The sequence below is a fragment of the Nannobrachium achirus genome (assembly GCF_963921795.1).
Source record: "Nannobrachium achirus genome assembly, chromosome: 12".
NCBI classification, from domain to species: Eukaryota; Metazoa; Chordata; class Actinopteri; order Myctophiformes; family Myctophidae; genus Nannobrachium; species Nannobrachium achirus.
Window position 1 is genome coordinate 23,422,477 of NC_137832.1, and position 26,024 is coordinate 23,448,500.

The 26,024-nt window shown below is 43.9% G+C and overlaps 1 protein-coding gene across 1 annotated transcript; it reads left to right on the top strand.

The window, feature by feature from the left end:
• The first annotated feature begins 285 nt into the window (after positions 1-285).
• angptl2b (angiopoietin-like 2b) lies at positions 286-16,326 on the top strand. Its single transcript, XM_080739007.1, has 5 exons — positions 286-343; positions 8,158-9,086; positions 12,473-12,666; positions 14,272-14,542; positions 15,910-16,326. Exons 2-5 carry the CDS (start codon positions 8,183-8,185, stop codon positions 16,107-16,109), a joined length of 1,569 nt encoding a protein of 522 aa, XP_080595133.1. The 5' UTR covers positions 286-343; positions 8,158-8,182; the 3' UTR covers positions 16,110-16,326.
• Positions 16,327-26,024: the final 9,698 nt, after the last annotated feature.

The window sequence follows — 26,024 nt, forward strand, 5'->3', positions numbered from 1 at the left end:
TTATTTGCAAAGTGGATCATTGCTTTTCTCTCTTTTTTTTTTACATCCTGCTCCATGTTGTTTTACCAGTCTTTCCAGCAAGTTGAACTTCTCTGCTGATCTAATGAAGGTGTTTTAAATAATAGGTATAACGAAAAAAAATTCAGAGCTTTTTCTCCACTGGCGGAATGGACTCAGGTGACAAAGAGTGAGTAACGTGCACAGTGCGGGCTAAAGGGGACGCAGGACAACAGCACGCCAGCTTTCACATTTATTGGGATGCCTTTCTACCAGGGGAAACTTCAATCAGCTCTGCCAAGGCAAGGCAACTGAGGGAGCCAAATCAACAGTCTACAATTATCTGGTAAGCAATAGGTGGCTATTGACACTCACTTTGGCTGTAGATGGTGATTTGCTAAAGTTTGAAACTTTACCTCAGTGTGGATGAACTTTCAAAAAAGAAATTGTTACTATGGAGAGATAGATAGATATACATCTATAGTATATCGTCACTGTCGGGCAGAAACCTTGTATCTCCAAGTTTCAAATGTGTACGTTTTTTTGCAAAGTAAAGCCCTGCTTCATCATACAAGGCCGTCACACAAAAGTAGTGAAAACAGCAGATCTACAAGCACACAACGCCTCGCGGTGCGAGGCGTTGTGTGCTTGTAGATCAGCTGTTTTCACTAGTTTTTTTTAAATGATATAAAAAACGAATGGTTTTGGACATACAAGGTTTTCACCCGACAACCACGATATGTTATAAACAACCAAATGAAATATTAAACGTATTAATGGTAAATGCAATTATTTCAGACTTTTCTAAAAGGGGCGATTTCTCATCTTAATTACAGCAGTCATAAACTAACTTGATTAATTACACATGCCATAGGGCAATTCTACACTCTGGCCACTTCAACCAGGTAGTTGACTCTAATGGAGACAGAGTAGAGAGGGGTCACTTCACAGGAAGATGCTGGGAGAGAAGACGCTCTCCGGGCCAAATGGTCATTAACTTGTGATAAATAGCTTGTCACAAAACATGACACAATTAAAGGATTGCACAGCACAAAAACAATACTGTACATAGGAATAGGAATTTGAAATGGGAACTGTACAAGCCTATGCTGTAGGTTTTGCACAATCAAAATCTTAAAATTCATGTGGTGACACAAAACAATTGTCTCTGGTAAACAAGGGATTACTGTAAAGCTGTTTTTCCTCGTTAACAGAAACCCACAGTCCCCCTCTGGGTAAGAAAGAAAAATGGGTTTTAAGAATGGCTGTGTGTCAAGCAGCCATGCAGTGTGGCTTCAGGATGTGCCCCTGGGCTCTTGCGGACAAGGCGAGCAGCTTGTTGAATCCCTGCTTTGTTTCTGTGGCCAGAGTGTTGTTTGGATAAGGGGGGCTTTGAGGTAGAACGCTGGAGCTTATCGAAACAGTTCCTGAGACCCCCTGCCTCACTGTCTGACTGAGATCACAAGTGGGGGCACGCAACAACACCACGAAAGAATGATGCATGGAAACAAGCCGGAGATTTGGAGGCAAACCCCTCCTGATCCACCGGAGAGCCAAAACAAATGCTATCCTGCACCGTCTAATCAAGCAGGTACAAGGTTAATCACGTTTCAAATGTCATGTTTCGGGGGCTTACAGGGATTACATGCTTGAGGAAAGAATGAGGTCACCCTCAAGGTAATGCAATATCACCGATTACCACGGGCAAATTGAATCTGACTCTGATCCAACACATATTGGGTGTCGTGCGAGGGGCTCTGCCAGTTCTCCGCATAGTTGGTGCTAATTTGAACATGCGGCACAAAGCCGCCCGCAACGCGCCCGTTCTTTTCAGCCCGCTGACAAATGAGGCGTTAAGCAGACGTGTCGTGAGCCCCTCATCCAGATGATGATGATGTGATTACGGTGCGTTCAGTCAGAAAGTGGGACGATGGTGCTGAATGGGGTCAGGGCAGGCCTGACTTGTACTGTAGAACTGTAGGTACAGCAGGGCCGATGGAAGTGAGGGAGGGCTGCTGTCTTTGTTTGCCACCACCATTGACTCTGCATGTGAGTCTGTGGCAGCTCACTCTAATGAGGTGGCTAGAATGTGAGGAATGCCATGCTCATGCTGAAATGAGAGGGGCTGGGGGTGAGACGCATCGGCTAGACTGAGCGGGACTGCTTTCCTTCTAATTACCGTGTGCCCGGCCGGTATGAGCAAGGAGCACACAGCAGCAACGATGCTGTTCAGAGACACGCTGACCTGTCCTGCACACTTGCACTTGCCTGTTGCGTGTGTGATTTGGAGTATGAGCATTTAGATGCACGGAGGATTCGTTAAATGCAGTTTATGTCCTCTTAAGATATTTCAACCTGAAAACACAGAAAAAGAAGAAAATAGAAGCACATCTTAAAGACCTGCCAGGGACGTGCAGAGAATGTTAGAGAGGCAGGGGCTGAAATTTCTAAAAGGGCCTTTTGGTGAAAATATTGAAAATAGCAGACCTCCAAGCTCACAACGCGTTGTGAGCTTGGAGGTCGGCTATTTTCGGTACTTGATACCTACTTGAACTAAGCATAATCAATACTGGAGTTGTGGCATGGATTTCTACACAGAGGGCAATTCTTTCAACATAAGACGCTGTCATTCAAGTTAAGGAGAGTTTGGACAAGGCATTTGCATTTCTTTCACCATAGTGGAAACTGCATTTATGGTCTGGAGAGGGCACGTTTTACAGACAGATAAAAGGGCAGGGGCTCAAGCCCCCTTTGATGTCTATGTGTGCACGTGCCTGAGACCTGCTAATAAAAAGAGGGAATGGGGAAGTTTATTCTGTGTCCTTTCATCAGGTACTGAGCGTGACAGTCACGATCTGTGCTGCTGTGAAGTGTCCTCTGGGCGTGACTTCATGTGACACTTCTCAACCAGGGGCGTCACAAGGGGTAGGAAAGTGGGACTGAGTTACTGGGGCCCAAGGTGGAGGGGCCCTAATAACTTTATCTATTGAATAATAGCAGATATACAAGCTCACAGCGCGGCACCGAGTGCCGCGCTGCGAGCTCGTAGATCTGCTATTTTTGAAAAGTTGTGAAAATGTGTGAAAATCTTTGAATATATGTATTTTTTAAGCGAACATTTCTAACTCAAATTTTGCTTCTGGGGCTCCTTGGAACTAAATATTTTGAGATCGGGGTGCGTGGCCAAATACATATCATCTTGGGGGTCCTTGACATAGGTTTCTTGCACACATTTTCACGATTTTTCAAAAATAGCAGATATACAAGCTCGCAGCGCGGCACTCGGTGCCGCGCTGTGAGCTTGTATATCTGCTATTTTTTAATAGTTAACATTCATGGGGGGCCCGCAGTGAATCCTTGTACCCAGGGCCCAGAATTTGGTGTGACGCCCCTGTTCTCAACACCAGTTAATCACCAGAAGGCTATTGGTCAGTCAATGGCAGCTTGTTAAGGTGAAGTGCTGTTATGATAATAATGAGCCGCGGTGGTGGCAGCGTCGAGTGGAAATTGGGAGTGGACTCACTGTTGTTGGCCTCGGGCAGACTCTGGATGGGTTATTGACACGTGGTCTCCAGTGGGTGTGGGACAGAGGGACCTCTTTCTGGTGATTAGGGGCCCTTATTAAGAGAGAAAACAAAGAATCAGGGATCTCCTTTCAGAAACATTTGTTGTAGCTCATGACCTTCAGAGAAGAATTAGAAAATCAAACCAAGTTTGAAGTGAGCGGTGGTGCGTGTGTGTGTGTGTGCGTGTATGTGTGTGCGTGCGTGCGTGCGTGCGTGCGTGCATGTGTGTGAGTGTGTGTGTGTGCGTGTGTGTGTGTGATGCAACAGCGCCACTTGGTCACCAGCGGTATTGCAGTTCATGCTCAGGCTACATACCCACACGCATACACGCATAGTAACAAGCCTACACACACACACACACTCATGCTTAGGAGTGGTGTGACCACGGCTCAAAAACTGAAATGATATCGTCGTTGTTGGGTGGAAACCTTGTAGGTCCAAAACCATTTTGTATTCATCATTTTAAAGATTTGTTTTTTTGGGGGCTTTTATGCCTTTATTGATAGGACAGTAGACTGAAAGGAAATGGGGGGTGAGATGGGGAGTGACACGCGGCAAAGGTCATCCGGATCGGGAATCGAACCAGCGAGGCCACCAGGCATCCATGCCTATGTGGCAATGCCTAAGTGGTATGTGCCTGGACCAGTAGGCCAGCAGGCACCCCTTTTATTAATCTTTTTTGTTTTACGGATAGTGAAAATAGACTGTTCAGGCATCTAGTACGGATGCCTCCCGAGTGCCTTCCTAGGGAGGTCCTCGATGCACGTCCCACTGAGAGGAGACCCCGTGGCAGACCAAAGACCAGATGGAAGGATAATATCTCCACACTGGCCTGGGAACGCCTCGGTATACTCCCGGAGGGAGTGGAGGAAGTTGCTCAGGATAGGGAACTCTGGAAATCTCAGTTGGAACTGTTACCCCCGACCCGAGTTCCGGATAAGCGTTTGAAGATGGATGGACGGAGGGATAGATAGATGAAAATAGACGATATACAAGCACACAACACATCTCAGTGCGAGACGTTGTGTGTATGTAGATCTGCTATTTTCACTAGTTTTGTGCAACAGTCTTATATGATGAGGCAGGGCTTCAATTTATTAAAAAACATGTCAATTTGAAACTGGGAGATAGAGGGTTTCTGCCGGACAGTGACGATATGCACCATGCGCACGCACGCACACACGCACACACACACACACACACACACACACACACACACACACACACACACACACACACACACACACACACACACACACACACACACACACACACACACACACACACACACACACACACACACACACACACACACACACACACACACACACACACACACACACACACACACACACCACACACACACACACTCACTTCACCACAAGCTATAGAATATTTCCCCTTAGCTTTGAGGTGTACATACAGTAGGAACCTATATGGAAGGAGCCTCTGGGCTAACCACGTCCAGCACAAGGGACTCCTTCCTCCATGGCAGCAGCCAGTAGCGCACAGCCTGCGTGTCTCAGACACAGAGCTCATATTCCAGGGAGAAAAACCGCAGCAGCCGCTGGCCAAATACAGTCATCAGCACTTGTGAGTTGAGACGTGAGCCGGCCGACTGTTAGCCTGGTTTGGGCTTACTGATAGGCTATTATTAGTGACTTCTGTAGACTTTGATCTATATGGTCACATCATTCCTGAGCACAGTCAGAGAGACAATCTGCCATCTCATTCCACTCTCCATCATATTGACAACCGAGGATCTGTGCTGTGGTTAAACATGCGTTTTCTCTTCATCCATCAACTTGGTACTGAGGTGACGTCATGCTTTTTCGGCAGCGTAAGTGCCAGGGACGTGCTGGGCCCCTGATTCAGCCCGGGAAAAAGAGTTGGAGAGGCCCTCATTGCGCGCCACAGAGAGAGATCTCTCTATAGCGCTGCTACTCAAAGATTTGCCATTTCAGATCATGAAAAGTGACAAGCCAGTGGGCCAATTATTGTACATGAGTTATAATTCATTGTTGTCGGGTGAAAACCTTGTATGTCCAAAACCGTTTGTTTTGTATTTATCATTTTAAAAATGATTTAAACTAGTGAAAACAGCCGATCTACAAGCACACAACGCCTCGCACCGCGAGGCGTTGTGTGCTTGTAGATCTGCTGTTTTCACTACTTTTGTGCAACAGCCTTTTAAAAAATGTACACATTTGAAACTTGGAGATACAAGGTTCCTGCCCGACAGTGACGATTTACTTTGTTGGCCGCCCAGCCCCAAAAATGGAACGAAGGCCGCCATTTTTTTTTTTTTTTTCCTAATGGCCGACCTGGACCGGCCGGGAATGAACCGGCCATTCTGGAGTTGTCCCGCTTTTCCCAATGGCCAGCACGTCCCTGGTAAGTGCTAAGAAAGATACTGCGTTGACAGAGAGGGCAGCTTCTAAGTGAAGTTAAAACAAGCTCTTCGCGTAGGTTTAAAAACAGGTGCCTCTGTGGAAAAGAGAACTGCCAAAATGCGGGCGCCTTTTTTAGTGAAATTGATACCGCGGCAGTAATCTGTATGTGGGTAACTGTTCTGATGAAGTTTCTGATAGGTTCAGATGTTTGCTCAGATAGACCATCAGTACACTCACATTCTGAGCAGGGTGCGAGAGTTTAATTTCGAAGTAAGCCTTTGCACTAACAAAATGTGTTTACACATTCTATTCTGGATGGATATAGCGAACAGGGTCAAAGGCTTTGAAGGGTCATATTCTTGGAGAGCTCCGCATTTCTCTTCTCCACGTATGCAACCTAATGTGCTGGCCACGCGCCCAGAGAGTAACCAGACAAAAACCCTCCTGCACCCTCCTGGTTTTTTGAACGGTGGGTTATCTTTCTCATAACAAAACGAAGCATAGGGGCAAGTGGAGCACAAGTGAGATCCCCAACCGATCACAAAGCCCCTTCCAACACTGGCCAATATGTGCCATTCTCCGCGATGCTTTTCCGATCGGAAAAGCTCCTTCTGGCCGAGGAGAGGTGTTGCACAGGACTCCTCTGTAATCCAATATGCAGCAGCTTTCAATTAAAGAAGCCCCAGGGGCTTGAGGGCCTTGTTATCCTTACACAGGAGTCACATTCTCCTCTGCACTCAGCAGTGGCATCCCCCTACGCCTCTAATAACACCACATCAACCTTCAAAATGTTGGCCCCCGCTTGTTTTTCTAATAAAAATGCCTGCACTTTGGATTCAGGGTACAAACAGCCCAGCGCCTCGTTTCAATGCGTTCCTGAGGAGGAAAATTACGAGTTGTACCTTGAAGGTGCGGATGGAGACAGTACTGTTGAAGAGTTGTCTAAACATGGTCATATCTCAGATGTTGGCAGTGAAAACAAACAGAGCCAGATAAGGTTTATGTTGTATAACACTTCCATTAGGCTGTTTAGTTCGCACGCCAGGTGGTAAAGTTGCGAAAGGTTCATTCCGTTTCAAGGCTTCAACTCTGCTTGGAACGGCAGTGCACAAAAAGAGACGCGGGGGAATATTTTATGATTACCGCTTGCCTCGTCAATACAAACTCATCTGCCTCTTTTGGTAAAAGGCTATGGTTCAGGTCTGATGCAACAAGATGAATATTTAAAACAGATCCACGAATAGCATCATCTGCAAGTGTCTCACATTTTCCATAAGCAAAGAAGTCCAGGCCTGCGGAGAGGAGAAGATAGGAGTGTTTTCGTGAGTGTCAAGGCCTCGCAGTGGCAGTCACCCAAGGAGAACCTGAGCCAGGACGCCTAACTAAAGCTAAACACTCTCCCTTGACAACGATGTAGCCTAAAAGCAGTCACTGGAGAGATTGGCACATCATTAGGGAGGATTAGTAGCTTTCAAACAGTCCCTATTAAACACATTTGGTAACAGAAAGAGAATTTACCCAAACCATCGGTGAAAGCCAAATGTCCACAATAAATTAGACAAAGCATCTCATTGGAATACTTTTGTGTAATTTTATTATTTCAGTAAGTATACTACATACATCATCAATTCGATGTTTCATTTATAAATTAGATATTTACATATTTATGTAACTCTGTGGCCTATATATGACATAATTCAAAGGCACAGCATCCATTGGCGCACTCAGCAGGGGACGTGTATACAGTTTCATTCCAGCTCTAATCCTTTCTGGTGGCCTATATTTTGTGAAATCTCTAATGACCTGCAGCCTTCCCCTGGTCGGGATATGTAATGAATAGGGCTTCCCTGGGCAGCCTAACTCCCTGAGCTGTGTGCCTGCCTGCTTCTGTCGAGTAATGGACACTGTGAACAGGGCATCCTGAGGGACAGCCTGTTTCTGTTCTCAATCAGACAGGCTGTAAAGAACTCCATTGATGCTCTGGCTGGCAGACAGAGCGAGGAAACGGTTCCATGAGGCTTGCACTGAAACCCCACATCCCAGGCCTGCTTAACATGCACCTTTTCGAGGTGCCAACTGCAAGTCATAATGACTCGTCAACTCTACTGTATGTGGTCAGTCTCTCAACGAGATGTGGTGGCACACGCTTGTCTTTGTAACACAAACATATTTTTCTTGTCTCCATTCCATCCCTGTCTCAGGCACTGGTGAGCTTTACCCAAGCTGATGGCGCTCCCTTCGGTGATTCTGCTGGGCCTGCTTCTAACATATGGACTAGTCTCTGCGGTTGAGCAGTCTCAGACAGACCCCACAAAGGACAATGCCGGTGCTCAGGGGAAGATACAGGAGTTCGAGAGCAGCGAAGACGGCCTGGAGAGAGAGTTTCTATACGCGGGAAGGACCAAACGTGCTCCACCTGAGATGCCACAGGACAAGTGTTCCTACACCTTTATCGTGCCCCAGCAGAAAGTGACCGGGGCCATCTGCGTCAACTCCAAGGAGTCCGAGGCCCAGCTGGAGAACCGGGTCAACAAGCAGGAGCTGGAGCTGCTCAACGTGGAGCTGCAGAAGCAGAAGAGACAGATCGAGACGCTGCAGCAGCTGGTGGAGGTGGACGGAGGTATCGTCAACGAGGTGAAGCTGCTGAGGAAGGAGAGCCGCAACATGAACTCCAGGGTCACCCAGCTGTACATGCAGCTGCTGCATGAGATCATCAGGAAGAGGGACAATGCCCTGGAGCTGGCTCAGATGGAGAACAGGATCCTCAACCAGACCTCCGAGATGCAGCAGTTGACCAGTCGGTACAAAGACCTGGAGCACAAGTACCAGCACCTGGCCTCCCTGGCCACCAACCAGTCCGCCCTCATCGCGCTGCTGGAGGAGCAGTGTCAGAGTCGACCCGCTCCCCGCCCTGCCCCCGTGCCCCAGCCCAGGCCGCGGCCGCAGCCCCCGCCCATATCGCCGCCGCTCAACAGGCCCTACCAGCCTCCCGTCATGCCGCGCATCAACAACCGGGATCACATCACCAACGAGATCCAGAGCGACCAGAAGTCCCTGCCGCCGGTCCTTCCCACCATGCCCACGTTGCCCGGCGGGACGCACAGCCCTTCCACCACCAACAAGCCGTCTGGTGAGTCTTCCACTGTCACATATGAAACCCTATGAAAAGGGTCCTTTCTTCGCAAACAAAGGGAATTTGTTGTAAAAGTTCCTATGTGGAAAAAGCAGAACTGCTCATTTCCGATGAAATCTCAACCAACAAACAGCAAACAAACAGCGGCTGAATACAAGCGTGTGAGTGTGTATGTGTGTGTATGTGTGTGTTTGTGTGTGTGTGTGTGTGTGTGTGTGTGTGTGTGTGTGTGTGTGTGTGTGTGTGTGTGTGTGCGTGCTTGTGTGTGTGTGTGCGTGCGTGCGTGCGTGCGTGTGCGTGCGTGGATGAGTGGGTAGATTTATATATCTGTGTACATCCCCACTGGAACGCCTAATCATTAATCACAAGACAACAACAGCAAGTGTCCATTCTTCACACCGTTGTCAGCTTAAATAATAATTCCCACGCATTCCTCAACAAAAGGGCTCTCAGGCAGAACAGAGATGCTGTTGTCTAGACGCCTTTGAGATGCATATAATTCTAAAAAGCCTTGATAGAAACCACAATTCAAAGCATAGTGAAAGGGCGAACACATCGTGTGTCTCTATGGCTAGTTGAAGCCTAGCCCATGGGTTTCCTAAGCATATGTGCTATTAGGAGGGAGCGTTTTTAAATTGACCCAAAATGGTCTTTTTATGTTAATAATCGCTAAAAGAATACGCTTTTCATTATTTGCTGGCCTCGTTTGTTTTTCAGAAGGCCTTCCTTTGGCCTCGTGTTGAAGGAAAAAAGAGGGCAAGCTAACAAGAATAAATCCCAATGTGCCCATAGCACTACTTTTAGTGTTTTCCATTGACATTTTGTCCTACCACTTGCTGTTCTCACTGCCGCATGTGAACAGTGCCCTTTGTTTGCAATGTGTGAAGGGACGCAAGCAATTTCCTGGCCACGGCTGTGCGACTTACACCCCAAAAAGTTACTTAAACATGAAGGGAAAAAGACCTTTACAATTAGGAGAGGGGAGGGAAGGGGGAGGGGGTGTGAATGAGTGAGAGAGAGAGAGACGGGAAAGGGAGTGCTCTAGACAGGAGAGAAAGCAAAAGGGAGGGGGGAGAAGTATGGACAGATAGAGATAGAGAGTCAGTGTGATGTCATTTGTTCCAGTTTCACCACAGGCAAGAATCAGTCAGATGTTCCACCAAAGCTGCAGACTTTATCAGGCAGAACAGAGCAGGGCGGCACTGGCTTGTGTCTGTTCAACACAGAGAGGTGGACGCCTTCCAGAAAACCTTAAGACAAAATAAACACGAACCGTTTGCCACTTCGTCCCTAATTCCTGAGCGTTAAAAACATTCAGTGGCGTGTCATTTTAAATGTGCCTTTTCATCTAATTGTATACAGTATAACAGTAGTAGGAATTGTTCATCCCTATCTTCCAAATGCCACTTTTATCAATGGCCTTCCTTTCTCTCTCTCACACACACCACACTCTCACACACACACATTCTCACGCACGCACACGCGCACACACATACAATACACAAACTTTCTCTATCCTCCACTTTCTTTCACACTCCAGCTTTCACTGCCCTCTCCCTTTTTCCATGTCTCGCTCACGCACACGCAAACTTTTAGATGCAACCACCGTCACTACTTCTTCATGTGAACCGCAATCTATCTGTTCTGTGTCCATTGTACTTGAGCACTTTGTAAACGGGCCAGTTGGCAAGCCAAACAGGTGTGAAATCTCAGAGAGAGGTTAAACACTTTAACAAAATTCACAGCCAATTGGAGCAGGGGAGCCCGTGGCCCCATTAGAGCAATTTTTCCCATATCAGCCGACTCTTTAACGGTAGGAAAGAAATGGCACACAGGCAAAATGCCAACTGTTCTCACTGATACGGTATGTATGGGTTTGGAGAAGAAAGCTGAGCCCAACTGAACATGTGCAGAATCTAACATAAACCTCAATAAATCTAAGGCAGCATAACAATGTTAAACACAATCCTTCGTAGACTATGGCTGTGGTCAATGTTTCCATTCAGATCAGTTTCCCCCCAGTTTAAGTCATAAAACAGATGCAAATGAGTCAAGAGGTCAAACACCACTGAGTCATTTTCTTTTCTCCGAGTTTAAGGCTGATTTATACTTAGATGTATGCCGCTGTCGCACACAGAAAATAGCAGATCACCAAGGTCACTAGGCGTACTGCGACGCGCTGTGAGTTTCTTAATTGTCTCTTTTCGGTGTGTGACAAGGCGTGTGACCCAACATAAATCAGGCTGGATTGCCATTACATGTACTTTTCCGTTGACAAATGTGACCTCTAAATGCAACCACACTCTGGTGATGTAAGGCGAGGGTTTCATCAAGCATTTTCTTAAACGAATCAAATCCCAGAAATCCACTCTATTTGACTAAATAAATGACGTAAGGCCCAGGGAAGCACTCTGACAACTGAACAGTGCACTCCCGGCTAAATATGAAGCATATTCAGTTTCATATAAGTAGAACATGCCTAAGATAATTTCAAACAAATGACCTGATCAAAACAGCAATTCATCCCCGGAAACAAATAGCATGTTTTGGTTGAGTACGAGCCCAGTGCAGTGAAACAAGGAAAAAACAACAGCCATACATCCCTCACCGAGGACAAATCACCTGGTGATCTATTGCTTGTGCTACTGTTTCATCATTGAGTCACGACTCTGCCTTGCCCACATGCCAGTGTTTCTTTTGGCCGCACAGCCTGCAGCCATTTCCCTTGTGAGAGCAACAGCCAAAGTCAATTCCACCCTTAAACTGAGAGCCTTCCCTGCTGAAAAAAATAAAAATAAGAAAAAAACGTGATTCCCTAAGTCAGAATAATAACCGTTTCTCCGGTTTTCGCCATGTCCCCATCTTAACTCTTGCGATATTCTGTAATGGTGTGAGGGGCTCTTGGATTTAATTGAGTTGTTTTCACATGCCTTAAGTCTAATGCATTGGCTCTCAAAGTGGGGTCCGGGGACCCCTAGGGCTCCTTGAGGCAGTTCCAGGGGTTCCCCAGCTAAATGATAGTTGGGAACCAAATGGACACTTATGGGTCTGTATTCAGAGTCAGACAATGTACAAATGGAACCAAATGGACCCGTTACTCTAACTTAACTTAACATTGATTTTACAATATACATTTATACATCTCAGAGATAGAAATACCATTAAATGGGGGGCCACAGCCTAATGCATGTCAAACTGGGGGTCCTTGAAATTAAAATGGTTGGGAATCACTGCTAGAGCCGTCAAAATCTTCTCTAATGCGGGTCCCTGGCATATTATCTTTTTAAATGGGGGTCTGCAGGCTAATACGTGTCAATTTGGGGGTTCCTTGACAAGAAAAAGTTTGAGAACCACTGGTCTAACGCAACGATTGTGCTTCACAGGTCCATTTAAGGACTGCCTGGCGGCACTGGATGACGGCCACACATCCAGCAACATGTACCTGGTGAAGCCAGAGAACGCCAACCGGCTCATGCAGGTGTGGTGTGACCAGAGGCACGACCCAGGCGGCTGGACGGTGATCCAGAGGAGGCTAGACGGCTCCGTCAACTTCTTCAGGAACTGGGAGACGTACAAGGTGCACAGACCCGACGCCAAATCAAAGACCTCATAGTTTGAACGGGGATTCGGGGAGTGTGGCTCACGTGTGTTGTTTTGACTCTAACCAGATGTGAGTGAATCATGGAGTCGGTAATTGCCGAGGATTTGAGAGTGCCTGATTTTTTACCTGCTCAGGCTCCGCTCCAGTCAATCACTGGCCTTATGACTCATAACATCCAACACCGTCAGCTGGGCCTTTGTGAAATTAGTTCATGCGCGACGAGCGCTCATGAGAGAAATATGTCAGAGACAGCCAGCCATTTTGGAAACAAATCTATCAATAGTTGATTTGATACTCGTGAAAAATGTTCCTTTTTGGAGCACGCGTGGCACAGAAATGACTTGTCATAGCGACAGGACTCCAAACAAGCAGGTCGGTGGCCATTGGCCAGCGTTAAAGAGTGAGGAGAGACTGTTACCAGATGGAAGGGTAATTTTTCATTGTGGGCGCTTGAACAAGGTGAAACAGTTCAATGAGGTATAATAGATTTCAAGCAAACAATTTACACAGGCTCTGATTAAATCCTTGACAAGGTCAATAGAACGGATCTTTCCCGGACCTTAACATTAACCCATTTAGGCCTAACATTTGTGGATGCTTTAACTATTGAAAAATAGCAGATATACAAGCTCACAGCGCGGCACCGAGTGCCGCGCTGCGAGCTTGCAGATCTGCTATTTTTGAAAAAGTCGTGAAAATGTGTGAAAATCTTTGAATATATGTATTTTCAAAGCGAACGTTTGCAACTCAAATTTCGCTTCTGGGTGGTCCCTGGAACTAAATATTTTGAGATGGGGGTCCGTGGCCAAATAAATATCATTTTGGGGGTCCTTCACATGAAAAGGTTTGATACCACTGACATAGTAGTCTCTCAAGAACAGACTAACTGAGCTCCAGTTGAGTGAAAAGGACCTTTTCTTTTGACGATGGCTGGCCAGATTGCTGACATAGAAACATAGGTTTTTCCAAAAATCTTAGAAGGATTCAAAAGACACTTATAGAATCGGGTCAAAATTCAAATTTTGCCGCGCTGTGAGCTTGTATATCTGCTATTTTTCAATATTTAAAGCATAAAATAATGAAACACAAATTGTGTACCCGTTCTGAATGGGTTAAACCCTAAACCACAAGGGATAGCGAATAACATTTGTTCTCTCACACAGAGGGCCTTCGCGTGATTCAAAGCATGTGCCGAGTAATGGATGCCATATACCAACATATAAGCAGAGCTATGTCAGAAACACTAAAGCAGCACAAACTGTGCTACAGCGGTTCTGATCCCTCTACTAGACACACTGCAGGCAGCATTTTTTCTCTCAATAACAGGGTAATAGTGGAAACCTGGGCACACAATGCTCACCATAAACCAGACACATGGTCCATTTGCTATAATATTCCCTGATAATAACCAACACCGTAAAAAACAACTAAATCTACAATTACCTCGCAAACACAGAGGCACGACCCCGAATTACCCCCACGACACCAAAACCAACAGTTTCCAACCGAGCCATTAAAAAGAGAACTCTTAAAAACTGCGTTTTGCTGACGATGTTGTCTCTCATCTCTCGCCCCTCACAGCAAGGCTTTGGCAATATCGATGGTGAATACTGGCTGGGCCTGGAGAACATCTACTGGCTGACCAACCAGGCCAACTACAAGCTCCTGGTCACGCTGGAGGACTGGTCTGGCAGGAAGGTGTTTGCGGAGTACGCCAGCTTCAGGGTGGAGGCCGAGAGCGACTTCTACAAGCTGAAGGTGGGGCGCTACCATGGCAACGCTGGAGACTCTCTCACCTGGCACAACGGCAAACAGTTCACAACTCTGGACAGAGACCATGACGTGTACACAGGTGGGAATTATGAATGATGACCACACATGTTTTCTCAATAAGCCCTTTTCACGGCAGACAGTTTGACGGGTAAACACAGCTGAAGGCAATAACATGATTTGCGATTATGTTTCATTTTTTTTAGGTGTTGCTGCGTGCGAGCATAGACGGTTCCTGTGGTTGACGCCATGCTGGCACGCAGAAACGCCCAAATAAAACACAATGTTTACCTGAGAAAATGGTCCACTGGGTGAATTTGGACAGTTTTAACAATGAACAATACAATGTATGCCAGGAAAACATATCTCACGGAGATAGAGTAAGCAAAACAAGCGTCAACCTCCCCCGTGAGCCATAGTTGGCTATTAGACATCCGCCTAAAATCGTCAAAATCATCAAGGACGATGATACACGAAAGAAGAAGAAGACTGTCTAAAAGTGAATGATTTTTAGAAGGCTAGGCTTAGACTGTTTCAACGTCATTTCAAAGGCTATACAGTATATAGACGGTCTATAAATAGCCGTTGAAATGATGTTGTTTCAACGTCAAGCTAAGCTTAGACGGCTAAAAAACTTTCACTTTTAGACCAGTTATAAGTATAACCTGGTTTTAGACTAGCCGTTTAGACATATTTTAGACATCTAAAAGCCCCAAAAATGCTCTGTGGGACCTGTATTGTGATTATTGTACCTTGATATGATGTATTATGATAATCATGATTCTGTGTGAATGTCTGTCTGTACTAGTCTGTATGTATAACTGTTTGAACTACTTAAGCACTACTTAGCAAAATAAGTATCTTGTAGATCTTGTAGATCCGCTATTTCTTAGAAAAAATATTAGTCAAAGTGGTTAACCCATTTAGGCCTAGAATTATTACATGCTTTAACCAGTGAAAAATAGCAGATATACAAGCTCACAGCGCGGCACCGAGTGCCGCGCTGCGAGCTTGTAGATCTGCTATTTTTGAAAAAGTCGTGAAAATGTGTGCAAATCTTTGAATATATGTATTTTTAAAGCGAACGTTTGTAACTAAAATTTTGTTCTGGGGGGTCCCTGGAACTAAATATCTTGAGATGGGGGGTCCGTGGCCAAATACATATGATTTTGGGGGTCCTTCACATGAAAAGGTTTGAGAACCACTGACATAGTAGTCTCTCAAGAACAGACTAACTGAGCTCCAGTTAAGTGAAAAGGACCTTTTCTTTGACGATGGCTGGCCAGATTGACATAGAAACATAGGTTTTTCAAAAAATCTTAGAAGGATTCCAAAGACACTTATAGAATCGGGTCAAAATTTGAATTTTCACAATTTTTCACTCTGTGCCACGCTGTGAGCTTGTATATCTGCATGTGTACCCCGTTCTAATTATTTGCCTCTTCTCAGGTAACTGTGCCCACTACCAGAAGGGGGGTTGGTGGTACAATTCCTGCGCCCATTCTAACCTGAACGGAGTTTGGTACAGAGGAGGGCACTACCGCAGCCGCTACCAGGACGGAGTCTACTGGGCCGAGTTCCGAGGCGGCGCCTACTCCCTGAAGAAAGTAGTCATGATGATCCGTCCAAACCCAAATACCTTCCACTAGGCATCCGAGAAAAAAGAAAAAAACACTTGCCGCTGTCACTACTCAAAATCCTTTTTTGTAGTGCCTAAAATCCATTTTGTTTTATGGAGTGGAGTGGCACCTGTAAAAAAAAGCCAGTTCACAAAGAGGAAGAGGAGATGTTGAAAGTGCAATATCAAAGCGTCATGCTGAACTATTCGTGAACTGAACTCTGGTACCTCCTGAAAGCTCCTACAAATATGTGTATCTGATTTCCAGTGGGCCTTACTATTATGCTTTTTTTTTATGCTAGACTCAATGCTCAGGAGTTGTGTCCAGTACACTGCCTTTGATCCGGTGCTAACCTGGAGTTTGGGATGAGAAACCTGCTATGTTGACTTGATATGGACAGTGTTTTCCCTTGATTTTCACAAGAACCTTGAACATCATTTTATATATAAAAAATAACACATTACAGTAATTCAGCAGAGTAGCTTTGAGGTAGAAGTCATTCCGTATAGTGTATCATATACAGTAATTGATTGTACTGATTCAATAACATGCAGATCATGACACAGGAAACCGTATCCAGTGGCTAGCTTTTAATTTCATTTAAAGTATTGCGGGTGTTTACTGTAACTTATGCAAGGGATAATCAATGAGGAGCCATGCCGTTATTGAACAATACCGCATGTTGTGCAGCAGTGTTCTCAAAGTGGGGTCCAGGGACCCTCAGGGTTCCTTGAGGGGAGTTCCAAAGGGACCCTTACAGGTTCTGTAACTCGGAGCGTATACAAATGGAACCAATTTGTACACTCTAAGAATTATGGGGGTCTTTGGAATTCAATGGTTTGAGAATCAGTCGTGTGGAGGCTCATTATCTTGCTGAGGTTATTATTTTTTATTTTTCCAGAGTTGATTGTCCCACTCATACCATGGCCACTGACCTACTGTACAATTAAAATATGAATAGTGCTACTACTACATTTCATCTTCCCCAAACAGGTTAAGCGTTGAATGCAACGCTTGTGTTAGCTTAAATAACTGTTAAAACAGTATAACTTTTATTATGCATATTGATTTAGAACATCAAAGCTGTGCGGTTATCAGAAAATATTGCACACTCTACGGCCAGTCAGAATCTGTGGCCATGGTATAAAGGAACAATAACAATATTCTTGAAGTGTGATGCTGGTGTTGAGAATCAGGCCAGTGTTCTTCATGGCACTATCAACTTACAGTACATAAAACACTGGCATTTTCCCCTTACCTGGTATAACAACATTTGAATAGATTTGTATTTCTTCTCATTACGTTCAACAACTGTTCATTAGCTGACTGATCTTTCTACGATATTTGGACGAACAAAAGATCCAAGAATACTTAGGAACTCAATGATTAATCAACTACAAAACCTTTATAGAACTGTAGTATCTTCACAGTCATGTCTTAAATGGGCTTTTTAAATCTTTTGTTGTTTTAACAGGTAGGCCTATTCATTTGCTTGTATGAATCAAGCAGTGTATGTACTGTATAAATATATTGGTTTGTTGATGCCAATAGATCCAACACAACATTGTGTCTGTACATAAAAGATATTTGTAATATAAATGTAACAAAATCTATCATGTATCACAAGTATGTTGCAATAAAACATGTACAGCTCATGCCTTTCTTCTATTGTGTCGCGATAATGAGACGTCACGCTTGATAAAGTTACAAACGCCATCCCTAATGCTAACCCAACTACGGCAGACAAGAGAACACAGCTGAGGTATTACTAACCTAACCTCTGACCCAACTCAGCATCCAGAAACATTCCTTCTAGTAATAAAAGAAAAGCATTTGGAATCCCTTTTAGCACACCACATAAACTTTTACAGTCCACTCAAATCATTTGGTGTGTGAATGTGCTACGTCTCCTGACAATACCCAGCCTCTGCTGACTTTTAAAATGAGTGTGTGCACATGCATGCATGCACACACGACAATCCAACTTGCAGTCTATACACGATGACTGACTACATAGTGGTAGTAGTATTTCTTTTCTTTGACAGAAAATGCAGCAAAGAGCAGAACCATGCAAAAATACTGCAGCATCACAAGTGGTCGGTATAATATTGATGTGTTACTGAGGCTGTAATTCAGCCAAGGTGCAGAGGTGCTGTTTACGGTTGAGGCCTCCCCGACGCAAGCCAGGGCTCCATGGGACCTGTCGGGGATTAGGGTGATCATCAAAGACTGTGTCATCTCCTCTAACGGTGCCTCTGTGGACACTGTATCTACAAGAGAGGAGAGACAGAGTCTGTGATCTATCGCATGTCAACCGCAGGAGCAGTCAGCGGAGCAGTGAAATAAAATGAAAAATAAAACCTGACAGGCTGTAAAACCTCACACGCGAATTAGTCCCTTTTGCTCACAGCCGACCACCTTTATTGCACTTTGTGACAGCGAGGTTTCCAAAGGCTGATGGAAAATGTAGCAAGAAAAAGGGAGAGCCAGGCAAACAGCCGAGCAGGACCAGTGAGTGCAACGACGAGATATTATAGGTGGGTGTTTCTCAAACATTCAAATTTCAAGGTCTCCCCTTAACTCTGACAGCGTACAAATGGAACCAAATGGACCCGTTAAAGGTTCATTTGGTTCCATTTGTACACTGTCAAGAGTTACAGACTTGTATGGGTCACTTTAGAACCCCCTAAACTAAAGGAACCCACAGAGTCCCTGGAATCCACTTTGAGAATGAAGGAGAGGATACGTTTGTAGGATACATTATTGTGTGCTTTCAGCAGTGGTGGAAAGAGTAATCAGATTTTTTACTTAAGTAAAAGTATCAATACTGCAATGTAGAAATACGCTGTTAAAAGTAAAAGTTCAGAATTCAAAATTTACTTGAGTAAAAGTAAACATCTTTTGGAATCAAAATGAATGTACTTAAAGTACCAAAAGTAGTAGTAAAAAGTACTCATTATGCCGAATGTCCCGTTTCACAAGTTTTCAAATGTATAAAATGTATAAAAGAAAACTGTTGAAAACAGACGATCTTCAATGTGACACATTGTGAGCTTGAATATATGGGCTGAAAGAAACTAGTAACTAATGTTTTCAAATATAGAGGAGTAAAAGTACAATATCTGCCTCTGAAATGTCGTGGAGTGGAAGTAAAAGTACTGAAAATTGGAAGTAAATTTGTTCTATAATAAGATCTATTATTGTGTGCATTCAGAGAATAAGCGTTGTATGGTAAAATTAGTTAGGTTCTGTCTGTGTTTTATTCTCATTAGACCTGGTTCAAAGAAAGTTGCAACAAGATAATGTAGCATGTACTGAACCTGTCAGTGACTGAGAAATTACCTGACTCCATCTGAAGAGTCCTGATGAAGTACAATCCACCCTTTGGGGAGGCGAAGCAGGTTAAATCCCTACAAATTATTTGCAGATCTGTCTCTGAATTGAAGTTTTCATGGGTCTTAGGTGACCCTGTGTTCTCACTTTAGAGACTGATTGTTAACATTTCCTGCTGAGTACTGTCAGTATATAAACGTACATCCTCCCAATGAAACCAAACTTTACACGTTAGTGCTTTACGTTGCCAGAGTTAAGATGGATACTTGTTAAGTGACAGTAGCCAAGACACTGGTCCCACTGCATTCAGCTGCTGACAAACATTGGCTTCTAGAACTGGCACGCTATTCAAAAGCTAAAGAGGCATTCTTTCTCCAAGATAAAGAGGCTTTGGACTGGACAGAGGAAGGCATCCGTCTCCAGGCCTGTCACTACTGTCAGCTGAGAGTTTTTGCTGAAGATGGATGGAGTTAAGATACATCCGTTGACACAATGCAAGTTCAATTGAATCATTGAATCAATTATTCTGATGCGTACAAATTTGTGCAACAGTAATTACATGCCGAAACAAACGCTACGGGGCAACTAAGCATGTAATCTTTTAATCAGTCAAAGACACAGGGATTTATCTGTGCGAGTGTAAAGCGTCAGCACAGTGTTGTTGTTTTCTGAGTGAAATCCTAAGCTGAACAGTAGGATAGCGGTCCTGCTTCATCGTCTCCATAAACAGAGAAACCGTCTCTTTGGATGTGGTGTCTGTCTGAGGACTCACCACGATGGAAAACCGTCAGTGAGGGTGGCCTGTGCAGCCCCCACTCTTTCACCAACATGTGCTCGCTCAGCATATAGAGAACCACATTTCCTGAACCTTCAAACCTGAACCTTCAGAACGGACTCACATTGTTGTTTCACATCTGTATAAGTGTGCACTTTTATACTTTTGGGTGGAATCATTTTTCACTTCTTCTTTTTCTTTTTCCTAAGTCCCCCAGCTCCTACTTCTGGGCATATTTCATTTTGTCATATGAGTGGCACAGTCAAGTACTGCACAGTGAAGAATACAGTATTCATTCAAGGCTCTTTACCATGCTCAACAAATGCTAACTTTGTTACTGTGAATAAAGTAGCCATTCGCAAACATGATAACAAATTAAAGGAGTAGTTCACCCCCAAAATGACTTTTTTTCTATTGATTACTCATGCCATGGAGAGTAGAGTTCAATAATATGTTTTGGTTTTTGTCACATTCCTAAGACAAAAATTTGATTCGAGTAAATTTACCCCCATTGATTCCGGATGGGGACCCGTTTCGAAACGGGTCCCCATCCGGAATCAATGGGTGTAAATTTATTGTTATCACATTTTTGCGACAAAAAAACTAAAAATATTATTGAACTCTGGTCTCCATGGCGTGACTAATCAATAGAAAAAAAGTCATTTTGGGGGTGAACTACTCCTTTAATGTAATAACTGATGAATGCTGCACACGTCTCCAGAAAAGGTTCTGCTGTGTTTTCAAGTGGTTTGTATTATTATTATAATTGTGTATTTTTATTTCAGTTGTGATAACTTTTTAACTTATTTATAAGTTTGATATGTTCATTCATACGATTGATTGTCTGAATATGGAATAAATTAAGTATTTAGGTTTGGCTCATCGTAAGATCATGTTGTCAACTTACACATGAATGGTTATTGAATATTGGGGACACTTTCGTGAGACACTCTCACAGTCTTTCTGAAATGCCCCTTATCCCTGTTTGAATAACATTCCACTTAAGGAATTGTGGTTATGATTTATTTGAGTCAAGTATTTCAGCACTGTTTCCATCTTTCAATGAACACAGCTTCGTGCGGTCGGGATAGGTTAATAGCTCCAACATCAAACACTATAACGATCCTTTGACAGGGAGCTGAAAATATTTTTTCCACTGTGTGCATTTCAGATTTTCCAGTAGCTTTCTTTGCCTCCGGGCCACAGGGAAAGCACTCTGTTCATGCATGCTCAGTATCTACACTGAATACATGAATTAAGAGAAAAGGAGTACAGTACAATTATGAAATAGTAGCACCAGTAAGACTCCCTAATCGGGAGATAAGAGACCGTCACGTCGCATACACAAACTTTAGAAGGCAATCGTAGCCAATCAGGAGGGAATATGGGAAATGGGACTGATCCATGTTGATGATATGACTTTAGAGACACTGTGTACCGCTTTGCGTGATTTTAGACCAAAATCTGTAGGAGGAGTGTACAAAAATGTTTATTAGCAAAAATCGGCCTGATGGTGGCGCTAGAAGAGGGCCGTGTGAGAAATCAGGGGCGGAGGTTGTGATTTGCCATCCATCCAAGGAGTGTGTGTGCAAAGTTTGGCATGGATAGGCTGCAACGGTGGCAGAGATAAGAGTAGGGGCATTCCTGTTCAATCTTATCAGAGACGGAAGAAGTAGTCACATGTTTTATTTAAGTAAAAGTATCAATACCCTATTGTAGAAATTGTCTGTTACAAGTAAAAGTCCGGAATTCAAAACGTACTTGAGTAAAAGTACAGAAGTATTGGTATGTACCGAAGTACCAGAAGTAGAAAGAACTCACTATGCAGAAGTTTTCAAAAGTATAAAAATGTGACGCATTGTGAGCTTGTAGATCTGCTAAGGCCGAAATGTATATAGGGATGAAGTGGGTAATGTATGTTTTGTAATAATAATCCAAATCTACAAAATAGGCTAACTAGTAAGCCTAACTAAAATTTACGAATAATTGGAGTCGAGTAAAATACAATATTTGCCTCTGAGAAGTAGTGGAGTAGAAGTAAAAATTGGAAACAATCCAGTAAAGTAAAAAATCCTCAGATTTGTACTTAAGTACATTACTTGAGTAAATGTACTTAGTTACTTTCCACCACTAAACCGTATATACTTAGTTGGCTTGGGCTCTCTGAGGCTCCATACTAGGTCCAATACTTTTTCACTCTACAACAAAGATCTTGGTCAAAAATAGCTGATCTACAAGCTCAATGCGAGTGTGTAGATCGTCCATTTTTGCCAAATGTTGGCCCCAGAATTGGTACAACATGGTTCAATTGGGCAACCCTGAGGTTTGGGCATGTCATTTTAGGTGAAAATCTTCTAAACTCTAAACATCGAGAAGGGTTGAGAGCTTGTAATTTTAATAATTTTGAACATTTTGTAAAGTTGGTGGAAGAAAGGTGGTTAAACCCGGTGCATACGGCATGTTATTCTGCGTTGAGAGCCAGAAAGGAGTCTCCAAAACGCAATTTGATTCTGACAGTCATTAGTAAAAGTGTGCGCAAATAGAGCATCGCCATCCATCTTCCTGTCGTCTCCCCTCTCTCTCTCTACCTCCATCCATTCTCGTCCAGTCAGTATTAAGAGATGGGATTTATGGCTCTTTGAAGTGAGCCGGATCTCTGGGATCCGTTCCTTTCTAAGAGCCGTTCAAAAAGACTGGCTCATCTAACATAAACCCTTAGCACTACAGAAAAAGAATCAATGAATACATGAAGCTAGTTAGCATTTGTTTTTGTTTTTTAGGTTTTTTCAGAACTTTGATTATATTGTGTTTTTTTCTAGATAGATATCCATTTGCATTTGTTATATTGTTGATGATGTACTGACATATTATCTTGTTTATTATTGTGATGTTATCTGCTTATTGTAAGTCGCTTTGGATTAAAAGCGTCTGCTAAATGCCTAAACTGTAAACTGTAAACATATAATTAGAGAGAGAGGTCAGTCAGTCACAAAATGCATTATCTATTCACTCGCTTCAGCGACTGATCTCAAATTTAACATGGCATTGGTCATTAGCATTATACACACGGTGACGGAGCCCGAATTTCATTTTTCCCAAATTCTAGCGATTTTTTAGCGTTTCTTCACTCTACAGCTCTACAGCCTGTTGTCAGGGTTACGGTCCGTTCCTCCAGGCCATGGGATCTGTAGCCCCGGGCCCACACACACCTCTCTCACAGTTAGGAATGTTGCAGTCTCTCTCTCTCTCTCTCTCTCTCTCTCTCTCTCTCTCTCTCTCTCTCTCTCTCTCTCTCTCTCTCTCTCTCTCTCTCTCTCTCTCTCTCTCTCTCTCTCTCTCTCTCTCTCTCTCTCTCTCTCTCTCTCTCTCTCTCTCTCTCTCTCTCTCTCTCTCTCTCTCTCTCTCTCTCTCTCTCTCTCTCTCTCTCTCTGCATGGGTCATGCATGCAACGGGTGATGTGTGTCTCATCTTCCAACGGGTATAGAAAACTTATGTGGAGCAAATACATCCTCATACTTCTATTCACCTAATTTTGCTGTTAAATTATTTGTATCCATCATAAATATACACTCCTCCATGGGCTGCTCCTTACATTATGATGCTCCCACATATTCTCACGCACGCACCATGCAGTTACAGTTACTTTCCCCAAAACCCACACTCTGCACATATTTTGCAGCACATATATTCGAACGGGTAAGGTCTAGTTTTAGTTACTTTGTAGATTTTGATCATGATTACAAATTAGGCTACTTAAACCCTATATACATTTCTGCCATATATACATTTCCACCATTTTTCTACATTTTCTACATTGGAAAAACTGAGAAATAGGACATTCTGCATAATTGCGACCATAGGTCGCATTTACTATCAAACCCTGCACAAAGTGTAAGTCCGTCAGTCAGTCAGTCAGTCAGTCAGTCTGTCTGTCACACCTCACACTCTTGCCCTGCTCATATCTCCGCAACCGTTGCCCCGATCCATGCCAAATTTTGCACACACCTTCCTTACCTGCCAAACTACAACCTCCAAGGACCGCCGGAGCTCCAGGGACCCCCAGGTCCCTGGGGGACCCCCAGATGTAAAAAATGACCAAATGTGCTAAACTGACCAAATGACCACCCCCACGGGGCTGCTCACGGGGAATTCCTGGGGACCACCCACTCCTGGTGCTCCAGAACGGATGCAAAAGTGGTGGCGCCCCCAGTGGAGGACCCCCTACACTGCAGCTCACATAAAATGCCGTAACTCCGGCTAGGAGCGACCGGGACAGCCGGGGCCGGTACCTATTCGTCCGCCTTGCCGGCGCGGAGACCCCACCCCTCATTTCTCACATGGCCCTCTTCTAGCGCCACCATGAGGCCGATTCTTGCAAAACACATTTTTGGACACTGCTCCTACAATTTTTGCCCTAAAATCACGCAAATCGGTACACAGTATGTCTACACTCATCCCATCAACATGAATCTCTCCCATATAGCGCCACCTCCAGGCCGATTTTTAAAAACACATTTTTGGACACTGCTCCTACAGATTTTGCCCTAAAATCACGAAAATCACTACACAGTATGTCTACACTCATGTCATCAACATGGATCAGGAAGATTTTGGCCAAACACATTTTTGCCCTATTTGTGGAGATAAGTGACCTACGGTCGCTTATCTCCCGATTAGGGAGTGTTACTGGTTACTATTTTCTACTATTGGTATTTTAAGTGCATTTTAACACAGATACTTTTGTACTTTTACTCAAGTAGCCTACATTTTATTTCCAAACTTCTACTTGTGGCAGAGTATTTCTACAGTATTGATACTTTTACATAAGTAAAGAATGTTTGTACTTTTCCCACCGCTCTTCATTAGAAAGGAACAGCTCCCTACTGCGAACCAGATCCCATCGTTTCATTTCAAAGAGCCGCTCAAAAGACTCGATTCGTTCGTGAACGTCCCACCTCTAGTCAGTATGAGGGCTCCATCTTTCTGTCATTATTCTCAGACTGACTCAGGCTGTCAAACTGGCTGTGATAATGGGGTCGTGTTATCATTTCAGTTCCTGGATCGCCTCTTCGTCTATGTCATGTCACTACGTAATAAAGTAGAGCTTTCCACTGCGGTGGCATGTGACAGAATAGAGACGGCTGCCTAAAAGCTGTGAAATTACAGTTGTCACACTCCAAGTCAGCAATAACGCAGTCTCTGAACAGAATGGAAGAACTAATAGTTAGACGCTATAAAAATGCCATGCAGTAAAATGCTAACCAACATCTTTTTCTACCGATCATTATTCAAACCATTCTCGATGACTGTTGCTAAATCATTGTCACAGATATGGAAGTTATTAGACAAAGGCAAAAATAGAAACAGATTACAATGTGGTGAAGTCTTTCTCTAAAAGAATAGTGTCATCATTGTTTATTACTGACCTAGATGAAGAATATACCGGTATGTGGGTTTGTTTAAGTTTTCCAAAGACTCAGCATTTGACCTGTGTTTGAACTGAATTCAAGCCGTGGAGATGTGCAGATCTGCTTATAGCTTTACAGTCTGGGCCATGCAAAAGCACTGACGCCATGGCCACTGTTTCAAGTGCTTCCAGCCAATGTCTGTGGTTTCTCTGCAGGGAGCTGACAGGAAATCTGTCATAATGGAAAGATTCCTTATCTATGCAAAGAGAATGAAATACAGCATTATAGAATACAATTTGACAGAATAGAATGCTATAAATTAGAAAATGGAATAATAGAAGATTACAATTTACGATTTAGGCATTTAGCAGACGCTTGTGACTCTGACAAAGTGCCTTGAACTCTAGTCAACTAACAACAGGGTAAATC

Bases quoted from the DNA above. Each gene is read 5' to 3' on its own strand.
- angptl2b (XM_080739007.1), top strand. From the start codon at position 8,183: ATGGCGCTCCCTTCGGTGATTCTGCTGGGCCTGCTTCTAACATATGGA. The intron at 9,087-12,472 runs GTGAGTCTTCCA...TGTGCTTCACAG, and splicing joins CACCACCAACAAGCCGTCTG to GTCCATTTAAGGACTGCCTG. The intron at 14,543-15,909 runs GTGGGAATTATG...GCCTCTTCTCAG, and splicing joins AGACCATGACGTGTACACAG to GTAACTGTGCCCACTACCAG.